General features: G+C 42.2%; 2 protein-coding genes across 2 annotated transcripts; both read right to left on the bottom strand.

Annotated features, from left to right (window-relative positions):
• Window positions 1–2,783: 2,783 nt before the first annotated feature.
• Window positions 2,784–5,441, bottom strand: PCDHB3 (protocadherin beta 3). Its single transcript, XM_026017754.2, has one exon. The coding sequence runs from the start codon at window positions 5,216–5,218 to the stop codon at window positions 2,861–2,863; it is 2,358 nt and encodes a 785-aa protein (XP_025873539.1). The 5' UTR covers window positions 5,219–5,441; the 3' UTR covers window positions 2,784–2,860.
• A 4,577-nt stretch (window positions 5,442–10,018) lies between these two features.
• PCDHB2 (protocadherin beta 2) lies at window positions 10,019–13,651 on the bottom strand. The gene has a single exon (XM_026017742.2). The coding sequence runs from the start codon at window positions 13,111–13,113 to the stop codon at window positions 10,705–10,707; it is 2,409 nt and encodes an 802-aa protein (XP_025873527.2). The 5' UTR covers window positions 13,114–13,651; the 3' UTR covers window positions 10,019–10,704.
• Window positions 13,652–17,849: the final 4,198 nt, after the last annotated feature.

Below are 17,849 nucleotides of genomic sequence, written 5' to 3'. Positions count from 1 at the left end.
AGATCAATTTGGAAATAATTCACAGTAACGAACTTATTAGTCCTCATAGAAGACTACTAAAAATTATCATTAGCATTGGAAGTCATCCCTTTCACCTTGTACCAGACTTTCAGTATAGGAATTCCAGAAAGTAGCCACAATAGATAGGACTATACCTATGGTACCCTCTTTGTCCTCTACTTAATATCCAGATAAGGTCGTTTTTGAACATTATCTTCAGATGAAAGAGTAAAAGGTTTCCAACAGCCCAGAAATAAAAGCAACTTTGAAACAAGATTAAGGTGTAATTGTTTCTGATCTTCGAATTTAGTACAGAGGATCTTTTCTGGCTTTACTAAATTCTGTTCACTTTCTCAACAATATGTAAATCCAATGGATCTACCAACTAAGTTATTACTAGTATCTATTCTTTTGTCTTCCAGGTCTAAATGAATCATCAGCTTACAACCTCTCCAACTTTAGTCCCAGATCATATACCATATTGGCTAAAAACAAAAACAAACACACAAACAAAGAACCTGTCTTCTATACCTTACACAATGGTATATTTCCCTAGCTCTGACACTACCAGTACTAAGCCAGCCAAATAAAGAGAAGTCTTGAGCCTTTGCCTTTTTCTTCTCTTAATGAAAATTCAGCTAAATATGAAAAGAAGAAAAAAGATCTGACTAAAAGAGCCAGATTCAAACATCTCTATAAAGAGCTTCATCAGTGAAAGGAAATATTCTCTTTCCTCTGATTATTAAGGACTCATGCATTTGATTCTCAGTTGTACAAAATGACAGCATTTATAACTACACTTTAATGTATGATTAAAGGAAAGTTCAATCTTAAATTCTTTTTCTCTTTTGGGAATTTTCAAAATAATTGAGAAACTTCACTTTACTCTCTTCTAGTCACCAATTTTCAGTTCTTGGAAAGTTCTATCTCTCTGGAAGAGAAAATGCCTCTGAGGAGAAAATTGATTTTTTTTCCTAATCAATGTCTCTAATTGGGGACTAAATAATTTGTCACTTATTTTTTTTAAGATTTTATTTATTCATGAGAGACACACAGAGAGAGAGGCAGAGACACAGGCAGAGGGAGAAGCAGGCTCCATGCAGGGAGCCCGATGTGGGACTCCATCCCGGGACTCCAGGATCACGCCCTGGGCCAAAGGCAGGCGCTGAACCGCTGAGCCACCCATGAATCCCTAATTTGTCACTTAAATATAAGTTTTTCTTTTTCATCCAAAATAGCTATAAACTGTGATGTTTTGGTTGCTTCTAGATTTTATTCATAGGTGTAGCTAATTTAGATTTTCACAATGATATTCCTCTCTCTTCTTTAGAACTACCTCCTCTTTAGAACTACCTCTTCTTATACATCTTTTACTTTACATTATAGGGGGTGAATGCTGATGTGGATGGACAAAGTTTATCCCAGAAGGACCATATATAATCCTGAGTAATGTCAGGTTGAAATCAGGAGGAGGGAACCAAGATGGTAAACAAACAAACAAAAAATACATATGTATTTCCCTCATATACCACCATCTAAATGCCAAGTAGGTATTAAAATTATTTTTCTTAAAAGATTTATTTATTTTGAGAGAGGGAAAGATAGTGGGGGAGAGGCAGAGAGAGAGGAAGAGAGAACTCCAAGAAGACTCTGAGCATGGAGGTGGGGCTTGATTTCATGACCCTGAGATCAAGACCTGACCTAAAACCAGCAGTCAGTGGCTTAACTGACTGGGCCACTCAGGCACTCCTAGATATTAATTTTAAAAGCAGGATTGGATGGGACACCACATTTACCGTAAAGCATTTAGAATTCATATATGCATGTGCTTTCTTGAAATTAAAAAAAAAATGACTCTTAGGTTGGGAAGCCTGGGTGGCTCAGTCGGTTGAGCACAGGACTCTTGGTTTCTGATGAGGTTATGATCTCAGCATCCGGAGATGGAGCTGGGCCTCCAGCTCCCTGCTAAGCACAGAGTCTGCTTGAGATTCTCTCTCTCTCTCTCCTTCTCCCTTTGGCCTTCTCCCCACTCTCTCTGTCAAATAAATCAATAAATTTTAAAAAATGACTCTTGGATTGATAACATTTAGGTCTCAGAATTTACCAACTAAATTGTCGTATCCGATGCCTCACTAACAACATTTTCATGCAAAATGAAAAGGCACAATCTATTGTTCAAAATGCTCTAGGCTTAATTATTTTTCTTCAGTCATCATAAGAATACACTAAGCAAATCAAAGAGTAATATGCCTCATAGCCTATATTTTGTGTGCATTTTTGTCAATGTAAATCAATATAGTATTAAATATTAATTGCAAATGTCAAAACAGAAAGTAAACTAAATGTATTACTTTCATTTGACTACTATGTCCCTAAAAACATGTTGTACCTTAAAGAAGGTACATCTTAAAGAAGACACATTTTTGTATATCCACAAACTTCATTAACTACAAAGCTGCTTTAAGTATATTGTAAAGAACAAGATGTGACTGTATTCAACAGGGTAAATTACAAGATTACTGGTTTGGAACTCTACATTTCTTTGGATGTAGAATTTAAGATGAGTTCCTTAAAGTAAACCTGTTTGAAATCATTAAAACAAAATGAATGTATTTTTGCTCACCTATTAGAAAAAGAGAAAGAGGCATTAAGACTGCCTTATAGGACAGAAAGCAGATGAAAAAAGAATATGCAAGGATTACAAACAGCACAAAGTAAAATCAACATATAAGCAAAATGTTATATCAAGGAAAGATTCTTGATTTCAAAAGAAAACAACCACAGCCAAACAACTATTTTTTTTTTACTGTTGTGTAAATGAAACCTAAACTATCCATAAAAGTAGAGCTTTGCTTTAGTCTCACTCAGTATCCTGAAACAGACCACTGGGAATAATGGGCTTGAGGAACTTGAACTCGCTGGTCCCTGAGCCTCCCGTCAGACACACCTCGTACTGGTAGCTCTGGGACAGGGTCCCCGCGCCGCTGACGTCCACCAGGTGGCCCGGGAAGTGGCCCTCGGGCACCGCGCAGCCACCCCCCGACGCCGCCCCGCTCCTCCTGCACAGCCGCACCGCCACGAACGCCAGCGCCGAGCACAGGAAGAGCGACGACACGGACGCCAAGGCGATGACCAGGTAGACGGTGAGCGGGTCGGCCCGGGCCTCGGCCGCCGCCACGTCCGGCAGCGGCAGGTAGGGCTGCGAGAAGCCGTCCACCAGCAGCACGTGCAGCGTGACGCTGGCCGACAGCGGCGGCTCGCCATTGTCCTTGACCAGCACCAGCAGCCTGTGCCTGACGGCGTCGCGCTCGCTCAGCAGCCGGGCCGTGCGCACCTCGCCGTTGTGCGCCCACACGCCGAACAGCCCGGGCTCCGTGGCCTTGAGCAGCTGGAACGACAGCCAGGCGTTCTGGCCCGAGTCGCCGTCCACCGCCACCACCTTGGTCACCAGGTAGCCCGCCTCGGCCGCCCGCGGCACCAGCTCGGTGCAGGGCGCAGAGCCGTTCTGCAGCGGGTACAGCACGAAGGGCGCGTTGTCGTTGTCGTCCAGCACCAGCACGCGCACCAGCGCCTGGCTGCTCAGCGCGGGCGAGCCGCGGTCGGCCGCGCCCACGCGGACCTCGAAGGCCTGCAGCGCCTCGTAATCCAGGGACCTGAGCGCGAACAGCTGCCCGTTGTCCGCGTTGATGGACACCAGCGAGGCGAGCGGCAGCTGCGGGTCCCGGGGCGGCAGCAGCGAGTAGGTGACCTGGGCGTTGGCGCCCGCGTCCCTGTCGGTGGCGCTCACGGTGCCGATGTGCAGGGCGGGGCTGTTGTTCTCGCGGACGCGCAGGGTGTAGGTGGTCTGGCTGAAGGCGGGGGCGTTGTCGTTGACGTCGGAGACCGTCACGGTGATGGTGTGCTGGGTTTGCAGCCTGGGGGTCCCCAAGTCACTGACGGTGATGGTGATGTTGTACTCCGCCTGGCTCTCTCTGTCCAGCGCCCCTTTTGTTACCAAGGTATAGAAATTCTCTTCTGATGGTTTGAGGTTGAAAGGGAGATTGCTCTCAATGGAACACATAATTCTGCCATTGTCTCCGGAGTCTGGATCAGAAACACTGAAAACAGCCACCACAGTCTCTGGTGAGTTCTCAGGGATAGGGCTGGCTATTGAGGACAAGGTCAGTTCTGGTGGGTTGTCGTTCACATCAACCACCTGAACTATTACTGTTGTTTTTCCTGAAAGGCCTCCGCCATCCTTGGCTTCTATGTCCACTTCATAGGTATTCATAACCTCATAATTCAAATGTTTGACTAGCTGGATATCACCAGTAATTGGATTTAGCTGAAAAGTTTTGCGAATTTCTTCAGAAGCATGAAAAAATGCGTATGAAACTGTCCCCAAATTTCCTGTATCTAAATCAGAAGCTGAGACGGTAACAAGAACAGAGTTAATGGGGCTGTTCTCTAGAACTTGAACCTCATAGAGTGACTGTGTAAATTCTGGGGCGTTGTCGTTTATGTCTAAGACCACAATGTGAACCTGGGCGATCCCCGACCGGGGTGGAGAGCCACCATCCAACGCGGTGAGAGTCAAAATGAGCTCTGGCTGCTCCTCACGGTCCAGCGCTTTGTCCAGCACTAGTTGTGGATACTTTCTTCCATCCCTACGACTGCGTGTGAGAACGTGGAAATGGGAATTAGGAGTGATCGTGTAGTTTTGGAGACTGTTTCTTCCCACATCCAAGTCCTCAGCATTTCCCAAAGGAATTATGGTCCCTGGTGGCGTGTTTTCAAAGAGTTTCAGCTGCATTTCATGTTCAAAGAATACCGGGGAATGGTCATTTACGTCTATGACCTGAAGCTCATTTGTAATAAACTGCAAAGGGTTTTGCAGTAATATCTGAAAATGCAGTACACAGGGCTCCGTGGGGCCGCATAGCTCTTCCCGGTCCAATCTCTCATGCAGGAGCAGATCGCCGTTCTGAGGGTTGAGCTGAATATGCTGTCTGTTCCCTTTAGACACAACCTGGGCTCCCCTCACAGCCAGTTCCCCCACCCCTAGCCCTAGATCCTTTGCTAGGTTGGCTATTAAAAAGCCCCTCTCCGTTTCCTCAACCACAGAGTAGCGTCTTGACTCAGACTCAGCCAGAGACACACCCAGAAAAACAAAGAGAAATAGAACTTGCCTTTGTCTAAGAAAGCTGTCGCCTCTGGCCTCCATTGCGCTTTCGGCCATGTTCTTCCCGGATATATTGTCAAGCTAAGCCTCCGGCAGTGCCAACAAACGCAGTCTTGTGCCTTTCAACCCTGGAAGAACGTCTAGCGAATAATCCTTTCCAGATTTGCTCATATTTGCTTGCTTAAAAGTATGCCCAGGCTCACAATCCCTAGTTTCCCGAACCGGATCGGTGCCTTAGAGCCTGCGCACAATGCCGGTGGTTAATTCGCCTTCTTAGTCAACAGCGCCACCAAGCGTTCGCTGGTAACTTAAAAACTTAGAGAAGGAGTTTTGGAGCAGAGCATGTGTTTTGAATTTTTTTTGTTTGTTTGTTTCAAGATTTTACTTATCCATGAGGGGTCCCGGGATCGGGTCCCACATCGGGCTCCCTGCGTGGAGCCTGCTTTTCCCTCTGCCTATGTCTCTGCCTCTCTCTCTCTCTCTCTCTCTCTGTGTCTTTCATGAATAAATAAATAAATAATTTTTAAAAGATTGTATATATTTCTATATTTGATTTTTTAATCACTCACTCCTCTTATCAAACCCATTTAACGCTACTGAAGGAGGTTCTTGTGTTATATGAGTTAAGCAAACACAACCTGGGAAAATGAAATGTGCCCTTAAAAAAACAACCACTGTCTCTGGTAGAGTCCTCATTTACATGTTTTTGCTGGATTTATAGATTTCGCTGCTAGGGCAACTCTTCCTGCCCTTCTGTAATTATCACACATAAACTTTAAAAGATTTTGCTCTAAATGATGTGCTTCATAGCCTACTTGTGTTTTTCTCTTATTTTCTAGATTTTGTAAAATGTGCATGAGTTGCATTTATAATCGGGGAAAATTCTATGAAAAGGTGACGAAAAATTACAATAGATCATGTAATAGATCATTACAATAGATATATTCAGAGGCCACAAATGCCTAATTCTGGTCAAATCTTCACAATCATTCAAGGAACATCGATATTTCTCCTCTTCTTATTTCACAGTAATTTTACAATTACTGGTTTCATCTATATTAACTGTTTCATCTGTATAATTGTATTTTATCTGTGGAAACACATATTTGTTAAGTTTGTAGAAGTCAGGCATATAGTGGTAACAAGACAGATCATGTCTATATATCTTTTTAAAAAGATTTTATTTATTCATAAGAGACATAGAGAGAGAGGCAGAGACATAGGCAGAGGGAGAAGCAGGCTCCACGCAAAGAGCCCTATATGGGACTGGATCCCAGGACTCCAGGATCATGCCCTGAGCCAAAGGCAGAAGCTTAACCACTGAGCCACCCAGACACCCTAAGTCTATGTATCTTAGTTTTCCATCTAATGGGATGGACAGACTTTATATGCCCAAACAACTGTGAAAACTGAGGAGGGCACTTGATGGGATGAGCACTGAGTATTATACTATATTGTTGGCAAATTGAAAATCAATTTTTTAAAAAGTGCTATGTAGGGGATCCCTGGGTGGCTCAGCGGTTTAGCGCCTGCCTTTGGCCAGGGGCGGGGTCCCCTGGGATCTGTCCAGCGTTGGGCTCCGGCATGGAGCCTGCTTCTCCCTCTGCCTGTGTCTCTGCCTCTCTCTCTCTCTGTGTTTCTCTCATAAATAAATAAATAAATAAATATTTTTTAAAAAGTGCTATGGAGTAACTGTACTGAATAAACTGAAAGTATATAATAGGAGGACCTAACTCAATGGGTGAGGAGTGAAAAAGTTTCATCAAGGTTGTGCCATTTAATCTGGAAGATGAAGGATAAGATGTTTGTTTTAAAGGCTAAATCTTACAGGCTAAGACTGTAAAATGGGAAGAATACATATATGAAAAACTGATATATAAAAGCCCTGAAACAGTATAGGTATTCTAGATAATAAAAGGACAGTGTATCTAAAACTTAATGTCTCAAGAGTAAGTAGGAAGAAAAGGATGGAGAGAGAAACTGTTGGCAAATAACAGGTGCTTGGAATTTAATCTAAGAATGAAAGAAAGATATTGCAAAGTTTTTTTTTAATTTTTATTTATTTATGATAGTCACAGAGAGAGAAACAGAGAGAGAGAGAGAGAGAGAGAGAGAGAGAGAGGCAGACTCCATGCACCGGGAGCCCAATGTGGGATTCGATCCCAGGTTTCCAGGATCGCGCCCTGGGCCAAAGGCAGGCGCCAAACCACTGCGCCACCCAGGGATCCCTATTGCAAAGTTTTAGGCAGAGAAATGAAACAACTCAAATACCAAGTGTTCAATCTAGCATCTTCAAATTATCAGGAATATACATGAAGAATAATTAGGATTACTCTTAATATTAGTAATATCAAAATAAGAGCAATCATACTTCTATATCTTTATATTATCTTATTTGATAATAATTTCAAGTTATAGAAATAGCTGCTATAAGCATTTTTGGGGAACAGAAATTATGTGACTTATCCAAGATCCAACTATTAGCAGTGCTCTATACTGCTAATCTCAAAAGGACACCTTTAAAATTCCATCAAAATCCTAGAGAACACAGGCAACACCCTTTTTGAACTTGGCCACAGTAACTTCTTGCAAGATTCATCCATGAAGGCAAGAGAAACAAAAGCAAAAATGAACTATTGGGACTTCATCAAGATAAGAAGCTTTTGCAAAGCAAAAGATACCATCAACAAAACTCAAAGACAACCTACAGAATGGGAGAAGATATTCACAAATGACTATCAGATAAAGGGCTAGTTTCCAAGATCTATAAAGAACTTCTTAAACTCAACAGCAAAGAAACAAACAATCCAATCATGAAATGGGCAAAAGACGTGAACAGAAATCTCACCGAGGAAGACATAGACATGGCCAACAAGCACATGAGAAAATGCTCCGCATCACTGGCCATCAGGGAAATACAAATCAAAACCACAATGAGATACCACCTCACACCAGTGAGAATGGGGAAAATTAACAAAGCAGGAAACCACAAATGTTGGAGAGGATGTGGAGAAAGGGGAACCCCCCTGCATGGTTGGTGGGAATGTGAAATGGTGCAGCCACTCTGGAAAACTGTGTGGAGGTTCCTCAAAGAGTTCAAAATAGGCCTGCCCTAGACCCAGCAATTGCACTGCTGGGGATTTACCCCAAAGATACAGATGCAATGAAACGCCGGGACACCTGCACCCCGATGTTTATAGCAGCAATGTCCACAATAGCCAAACTGTGGAAGGTGCCTCGGTGTCCATCGAAAGATGAATGGATAAAGAAGATATGGTCTATGTATACAATGGAATATTACTCAGCCATTAGAAACGACAAATACCCACCATTTGCTTCAACGTGGATGGAACTGGAGGGTATTATGCTGAGTGAAATAAATCAATCGGAGAAGGACAAACATTATATGGTCTCATTCATTTGGAGAATATAAAAAATAGTGAAAGAGAAAAAAGGGGAAAGGAGAAAAAAATGAATGGGAAATATAAGAAAGGGAGCCAGAACATGAGAGACTCCTAACTCTGGGAAACGAACTAGGGGTGGTAGAAAGGGAGGTGGGTGGGGGGTGGGGGTGACTGGGTGACGGGCACTGAGGGGGCACTTGATGGGATGAGCACTGGGTGTTATTCTATATGTTGGCAAATTGAACACCAATAAAAAATAAAAAATAAATTTTAAAAAACTTAAAGAAGCAAATAAATTTAAAAAAATCATATTATAATTTTAATAGATAACTCATCAAATAAACATTAATTATGTAAGAATTTAAACATAAACTGAAGAATATTAAGAATTAAAAATATGTCTTAATGTATGGATCTGAAATTGAACTTCAAGAAATAAAGAAAGTTGGATGAATCATTTAGGAAATCATACGAAAGGGATGCCTAAGTGGCTCAGTGGTTAAGCATCTGCCTTTGGCTCAGGGCATGATCCTGGAGTCCTGGGATCCAGTCCCATATAGGGCTCTTTGCGTGGAGCCTGCTTCTCCCTCTGCCTATGTCTCTGCCTCTCTCTCTCTGTCTCTCATGAATAAATAAATAAAATCCTTTAAAAAAGGAAATTATACAAAGAAATTTAAATTATAAAATAAAAAACACAATTTCCCATATATATTCCTTATGCTAGAAGGCAGGAGAGGAGACTCAAATTAAGCAGGAAGACATAAAGGAAAAATACATTGAAGGAAAGAAACACCAGGGACTGATAACTCCATAATCTTTCAATGATTATTTCAAGGTCTTTCAATCTTTCAATGATTAGTTCAATTAACAACCAAAAATTATATATATAATTCCTTATTCATCAGAGAGCACTGAATTCCAGCAAAATTTTGTTCTACAAGTATCTTAGTATCTTTAAATATCAAAATATCACAGAGTGAAATAAAGACACTTCTTCCTTAATAATTTATTCAAAAATGTTATTAAGAACCTATAACCTTCCAATTATTGTGCTAATCATACAATAAATGGGGAGTTATTGAGAAATATATTCAAGAACCTAAAAAGAAAAATGCTCTGAAAAGCCTAGGAAACTAAAAAGGGAAAAACAGAGGTAGTGCAAAAAAAAATGGCCAGACTACAATAAATCTTTTCCCCACAGGCTTCTTTCCAATGGAATCATAAATGCTCCAAAATTTTTGGAAAATGCAATGTCAAACTACATTTGAAGTTTCTAAGATTTGGTCAAGGAGAAAGACTTGGATTTATTTCCTCAAATCTTTTGGATATTAAGGACGTGCTGAAAGTTAACAGGTGGTTTGTAATTGCTAAAACTGGTATTTTTAAATGGGAATTGAAATGAACAGAGATTTAAAGAAAAAAATTTAATAGAAAGCATGAAGAATCACATGGCTTTGAAAACAACTAGACACATGTTATTTATTTAACTACATTTAAGAACATTAGTGGTTGATTTATTGAGTACTTTTGATGTAAATGGTTTGTACAATCCAACAGTCAAGGTTGTCACAATCTCTAATGAATCTTAATTTTCATTTATGAACACTTTAAGGAAGTACATATTTAGAAAAATGTGAGAGACTGCGTTGTTATTAATGAATATGCATAGCTTAATGGTTTTAGCCAATGTGGGTTAACAGAATAACAGTAATACTAGTTATACCAGTCTAAAAGAATATACAAACACAAAGATCCTGGGTTGGAAAAAGAATAAATGTTAAAATGTTTCAAATTTTAAGTTCTGCAAAATTACGTAAGAACTATGGAAGGTGAGTTTGGAAAAAGGTGCTCTAACTTAAAGAATAAGAACTTCTGAAAATACAAAATATACTTTCATAATTCAAGTTGAATTAGGTACAGGGAGACTAATCAACAAAAAGAAAACAAAGAAAATTTGCATTCCTATAACACAAACGAACCCCTTTAGAAACACCAGTAACGTGCACTAAATTGGAATAGGGTAGCTACTTAGCAAATAAAAAGAACCTTACAGGCAAGGCAGTAAAAAGGATTTTCCACAAATTAATTGAGATTAGGCTCAGTAGACTCTTATTAATTAGTACTTAATTTTATTCAAAGCTATCCCTGAAACGGGTTTGCTTCACTAACCCTCTCCTCACCCAGACCAAGGAAATTGGGCACAATCGGCTTGAGGAACTTGAACTCGCTGGTCCCTGAGCCTCCCGTCAGACACACCTCGTACTGGTAGCTCTGGGACAGGGTCCCCGCGCCGCTGACGTCCACCAGGTGGCCCGGGAAGTGGCCCTCGGGCACCGCGCAGCCACCCCCCGACGCCGCCCCGCTCCTCCTGCACAGCCGCACCGCCACGAACGCCAGCGCCGAGCACAGGAAGAGCGACGACACCGACGCCAAGGCGATGACCAGGTAGACGGTGAGCGGGTCGGCCCGGGCCTCGGCCGCCGCCACGTCCGGCAGCGGCAGGTAGGGCTGCGAGAAGCCGTCCACCAGCAGCACGTGCAGCGTGACGCTGGCCGACAGCGGCGGCTCGCCATTGTCCTTGACCAGCACCAGCAGCCTGTGCCTGACGGCGTCGCGCTCGCTCAGCAGCCGGGCCGTGCGCACCTCGCCGTTGTGCGCCCACACGCCGAACAGCCCGGGCTCCGTGGCCTTGAGCAGCTGGAACGACAGCCAGGCGTTCTGGCCCGAGTCGCCGTCCACCGCCACCACCTTGGTCACCAGGTAGCCCGCCTCGGCCGCCCGCGGCACCAGCTCGGTGCAGGGCGCAGAGCCGTTCTGCAGCGGGTACAGCACGAAGGGCGCGTTGTCGTTGTCGTCCAGCACCAGCACGCGCACCAGCGCCTGGCTGCTCAGCGCGGGCGAGCCGCGGTCGGCCGCGCCCACGCGGACCTCGAAGGCCTGCAGCGCCTCGTAATCCAGGGACCTGAGCGCGAACAGCTGCCCGTTGTCCGCGTTGATGGACACCAGCGAGGCGAGCGGCAGCTGCGGGTCCCGGGGCGGCAGCAGCGAGTAGGTGACCTGGGCGTTGGCGCCCGCGTCCCTGTCGGTGGCGCTCACGGTGCCGATGTGCAGGGCGGGGCTGTTGTTCTCGCGGACGCGCAGGGTGTAGGTGGTCTGGCTGAAGGCGGGGGCGTTGTCGTTGACGTCGGAGACCGTCACGGTGATGGTGTGCTGGGTTTGCAGCCTGGGGGTCCCCAAGTCACTGACGGTGATGGTGATGTTGTACTCCGCCTGGCTCTCTCTGTCCAATGGTCTCTCCGTAACTAGGGTGTAAAAATTCTCAACAGAAGGCTTAAGCAAGAAAGGAAGATCATCTTGAATGGAACAAACGATTCTTCCATTGTCTCCCGAGTCAGGATCTGAAACGCTGAATACAGCAGTTATGGTCTCCTGCAAGTTTTCTGGGATGTGATCGATAAATGTTGACATAGTCAGTTCCGGAGGGTTGTCATTCAAATCCATCACTTGGACAAACACCACGCAACTTCCAGAAAGTCCACCACCGTCTGTTGCCTGAATATTTAATGTATAAGTCTGAATGGATTCGAAATCCAGTTTCTGCGTTAAAAAGAGTTCTCCTGACGTGGCATTTATTTGAAAAGTTTTGCGGATCTCTTCAGAGGCTTGGGAAAATACGTAAGATATTTCTCCATTGGTTCCAATGTCCAGATCTCTAGCAGAGACCATGGCAACTTGGAATCCAATGGGACTGTCTTCCAGGACTTGCACCTCATAGAACAGCTTTGTAAACTCGGGGGCATTATCATTGCTATCTAAAACTTCGATGCGAACCAGGGCAGTGCCAGATCTGGGTGGAGGCCCGCCATCCAGCGCTGTGAGAGTTAACCTGATCTCAGCCTGTTCCTCCCGATCCAGAGCTTTGTCCAGCACCAGCTGTGGTAATATGCCCTCAGGACTGTCTTGTAAATTAAGATGGAAGTGGGAATTGGGGCTGAGAGTGTAACTTTGGAGACTGTTGCTTCCTACATCTAAGTCCTGGGCACGTTCTATTAGGAAAGTAGTTCCGGGAGTGATACTTTCTGAAATTTTCAAAATTATTTCTTTGTCTAGGAAAACCGGGGAATGATCATTTATATCTCTAACCCGTAGCTCAGCCTGAAAAAACTGCAAGGGATTTTCCAATAACACCTGGAAAGGTAGCACACATGGCTCGACAAGGCCACACAGCTCCTCCCGGTCCAGTTTCTCATTTAACAACAAATCCCCTGTCTGCCTATCAAGCTGCAAGCGCATTTTTTTCCCTTTGGAAACCACCCGAGCCCCCCGTTCAGCTAGTTCATTTACCTCCAATCCCAGATCTTTTAACAAATTGGCCACAAAGGAGCCGCTTTCCATTTCCTCAGCCACTGAGTAGTGCCTAGGCTCCGAAGCAGCCTGAGCTACGCCCAGCAAAACAAAGAATATCAGGACTTGCCTTTGTTTCGGAAAGTGTTCTTTTCCATCTCCAGCCTCCATCAGCTTCCGGTCTCCCAGCAAACATGACCCCATTTCGCCTTGCGTTGTTGCCAATTCTATCTCCTTCTATCTCGAAGTTACTGGGATAAGTGGAGACGCATAGGATCCTGATTTCCCGAGCGACCACCTTTGAAAGCCTCCCCTTCCTGCGGGTTTCTTCAGCAGAGCCTCGGGCTAAGGAACACAGGCTGGAAGGTTTCTTCGTTCTACTTTTAATGCTGCAGCGCCACCCCGCGTCCTTTCCGAGGGTTTATTTTACCCAAAACATTAAGAAAATCCTAATCCGTTCTTTCAGACAGATGGCAATCCGAATGGTATATTTTCATGTAGTGTCTCAAAGTCTTATCTGCGTTTCCAAAGACTTTTTTTTTTATTGCATCATTAATGACCATGGCAAGCATTGACCAATTTCCATTCCAGTTTTCTCACAGATAGAAGGCGCTTTTAAAAAATTGGTAAACAGGGTAACCCCCATGGCTCAGCGGTTTAGCGCCGCCTTCATTCCAGGGCATGGTCCTAGAGATTCAGAATCGGATCCCACATCGGGTTCCCTGCATGGAGCCTGCTTCTCCCTCTGCCTGTGTCTCTGCCTCTGTGTGTGTGTGTGTGTGTGTGTGTGTGTGTGTGTGATGAATAAATAAATTATTTTTAAAAAATAAATAAAATAAAATAATAAAAAATAAAAATAAAATAATAAACAATAAAATAAAAATAAATAAAATAAAATTGGTACACATCAACTGGTACACTGCTTTGAGTGGGCAGTTCCCATTTTTTATTTAGAGGTTGGGCAGGTGTGCGTCTGGCTAATGGTTAGGTTACCATCCTCACTCTCAAAAGAAACCAAAAACTATATAAACTCAGGAAAGCACAGCATTCAAATAACAAATATTGTTCTTGCCCATATTTCTCTTGTACCACTCAATTCACATATCCCTGAAATTTGACACATTTGGGCCACATGAAAATCTCCAACAGTAGCTAAAAAATTTATTCATGTGAATGTATCAATGTTTTCCTTTTTCTTTTCTAACAGGTAGGAGCATTTTTTTTGTATAACCTCAAATCAGTCATCACATCTAGATATGCTAATAATTTCATAATATCAAAGATTCATTAAGTATTGAATTTTCCTGTTATCTTTTTAAAATGTCTTTTTAGAGATAATTTGTTAAATCAGGTGACAAACAAGATATATATGTTGTAATCTGTTGTTAGGTGTTTAAAGTTTTTTTTGTATTTAAAATATTTGATAAAAAGAAGTGAGTTTCAACCAAAAAAAGACATGGAGGAAATTTAAGTGCATGTTGCTTAGTGAAAGAAATCAGTCTGGAAAGACACATACTCCACTACTGCAACTACCTGACATTCTGGAAAAGGCAAAAGTAAAGATACACTAAGAAGATTGGTAATTGCCAGTTGGAAAGACGAGGTGAATTAAGAGGTAAAACACAGGAGATCTGAGAGGTATTGAAACTTTTCTTTATGATACTATAATGGTGGATACATGACATTATGCATTTGTCAAAATCCATAAAACACAAAGAATGAACCGTAATATAAATGACAGACCCTAGTTAATAATAATGGATCAGGGGATCCCTGGGTGGCTCAGCAGTTTAGCGCCTGCCTCTGGCCCAGGGTGTGATCCTGGAGTCCCGGGATCGAGTCCCACGTCGGGCTCCCTGCATGGAGCCTACTTCTCCCTCTGCCTGTGTCTCTCCCTCCCTCTCTCTCTGTCTATCATGAATAGATAAAAAATTAAAAATTAAAAATCTTAAAAAATAATAATAATGGATCAATATTGATTGGATCAATATTACATAATTGTAATAAATGTACCGCACTAATGCAAGATGTTAATACTAGGGAACACTATGAGCACAAGAGAGTGGGTATATGGTAACTCTTTATACTATTTGCTCAATTTTCTGCAAAATCTAAAACTGCTCTAAAAAATTAAGTCTATTAAATATTTGGGGGCACCTGGGTGGCTCAGTTGGTTGTTTCTGACTCTTGATTTAGGTTCAGGTCGTGATCTCAGAGTTAATGGAGACCCCTGTCAGGCTCCATGCTGGATGTAAAGGCTGCTTAAGTTTTCTCTCTCCCTTTCCCTTTGTCTCTCTCCCCCACTTATGCACTCTCTCTCACTCTGAAAAAAAATATCTGTATGAGAAATGTTTCAAATGTATAGAAAGGTTAGAAAATTATACAAACATAACTCTACCCTCCATCCAAATTTAAAACTTATTTTTCACCATATTTATTCTATCTATATATTTGTTTATTCGACACACAAATACCCATTGTTTGCTGAGCCATTTGAAAGTGACTTTGAAGATATCATAACACTTCACCTCTAAATTTTTCATCAGGCATCTCCTAGGTATAAGGACATTATCTGGGATCCCTGGGTGGTGCAGCGGTTTGGCGCCTGCCTTTGGCCCAGGGCGCGATCCTGGAGACCCGGGATCGAATCCCACATCGGGCTCCCGGTGCATGGAGCCTGCTTCTCCCTCTGCCTGTGTCTCTGCCTCTCTCTCTCTCTCTCTCTCTCTGTGACTATCATAAATAAAAATTTAAAAAAAAATTTAAAAAAAAAGGACATTATCCTACATAGTCATGAGCCTACTAGTAGACTTAACAAAATTAACAGTGATTACATAATATTATCTAAAAATCCAGTCCCTATTCCAACTCATTATTTTTCCATTATTCTTCCTCAATTTTCTTCAATTTTGATAAGAATTCATATGCACTCCTGAGTTCCTTTTACAAATGCACTTTTTAACCACTTGTTATAAATAATGTCTTAGGAAATTAATTTTTTAACCAAGTTGCATGATTGTATTAGGTATTCATCTATTTATTCTAGAACAGTCCCATCTTTTATAATACTGAATTCTTTAAAGAAAAAAAGATTTTATTTATGAGAGACACACAGAGAGAGGCAGAGACACAGGCAGAGGGAGAAACAGGCTCACACAGGGAGCCCGACACGGGACTCCATCCCGAGTCTACAGGATCATGCCCTGGGCTGAAGGTGGCATTAAGCCATTGAGCCACCCAGGCTGCCCTATAATACTGAATTCTTTAAAGTATCTAGACTTGTTGTCTTGTAGGACGTTCTACATTCTGAATTTGTCTGATCTTTTCCTTGTGGTGTCATTTAACCTGTTCCTCTATCCTCTGTATTTCCAGAAAACTGGAATGGAGGATTTATTTATTTTTTTTTTTTAATTTTTATTTTTTATTTTTTATTTATTTATGATAGTCACAGAGAGAGAGAGAGAGGCAGAGACACAGGCGGAGGGAGAAGCAGGCTCCATGCACCGGGAGCCCGATGTGGGATTCGATCCCGGGTCTCCAGGATCGCGCCCTGGGCCAAAGGCAGGCGCCAAACCGCTGCGCCACCCAGGGATCCCAGGAATGGAGGATTTATTAAATGTAATAATGGCATAACACTTTTTTAAACTCTCATTTGTCTTTTGTAATTGGGTAAAAAAATGGTGGGCAATAAATGCCTACTTGTATTTTGATATTATTTTCTTCCTTTCATGATTGTTTTTATTAATATTATAATAATCAAAAAATTTTAATTCATTTCATAGGGAGTATTCTGGCACTTATCTTAAGGTGGAAATTGTGGGCCTGTGGTAACACTTAAATAGTTTGCTTTTGACTCTATTAAGGATACAAACAACTAAGTTTTCCATAATCTATCAAGATATATATTTCACAAAGCTCAAGCAAGCAGGATTTCAAAATAAGGGTGACTCAAGAAGAGGAAATTAAGATGATATTTGCTTTCCCCAGAATGAATATGCAATTAATGGTTTGGAAATGGACACCTGCATAAGAATATTGGCATTTTTTGTTTCATGAGAATCATCATAGTCTATTAGTACAAACTGTTCCCTTGAAAGAATTCTTGACCACACATTGCCAAAGGTTCTAGCCTGCTTTGAGTATATATTGGATTCTGACCAATCCAATGTATGATCTCTCCTACAGATACATAATATGCATATATGTATATGTTTTATGTGTTTTCATAACCTGAGAATCTGACTACAAAATACAAAGTATAATCAATTTAAATGTGCTAAGTATATATAAGGAAATGTTTGAAAATGAGAAAATAAAATTATTAATATGTATTATCACACTGGGGTACTTATTTGAACATTCACCATGAAAAGGAACAGACAAACAAAATAGCAGAATACTGAGACGATAGTAATGATGAGGTAGATGCTAAGGCAAGAGTCTAAAATCCTTCCTGGGGCCTGTCAAATGTAGCCAGTAGAGGTTAAAGAAACAACTGACCAGCAACAAATTATAGTCTGAACATGGAGTACATGGTGGCATTTCAATGTCCTTGACTGTAACCTTAAAGTCTGTGATTGGCTAGACTGCTATCACTCAGAAACTTGGTGGTGTACACTTCCCTATCCTGGGCTTTCATGTTAGACTGAGATTCAAGCCCATCAGTAACTGATACCACATGAAGGCCTTCCAGACGTAGTCTCTATTCACTGCTGCCACCTTGAACATCATATACCTCCTTCTGCATTGGGTATAATATGAAGGATAAATTGCCATTGTCATCAAACACTGTGACTCACACTGTTCAGCTAGAGAGCTGCTGTTTCCCTTATGCAGAACTTGATACTTGGGGCTTTATAATTCAAAGATGTCAGAGCAAACATTCATTTTGAGGGAGTGGTACATATACTGGGGCAGCAACAGCAAGTAGTTACTTGGGT

The sequence above is a fragment of the Vulpes vulpes genome, chromosome 2 (assembly GCF_048418805.1).
Source record: "Vulpes vulpes isolate BD-2025 chromosome 2, VulVul3, whole genome shotgun sequence".
Lineage (NCBI taxonomy): Eukaryota > Metazoa > Chordata > Mammalia > Carnivora > Canidae > Vulpes > Vulpes vulpes.
This window is presented reverse-complemented; position numbering and strand designations above follow the sequence as displayed.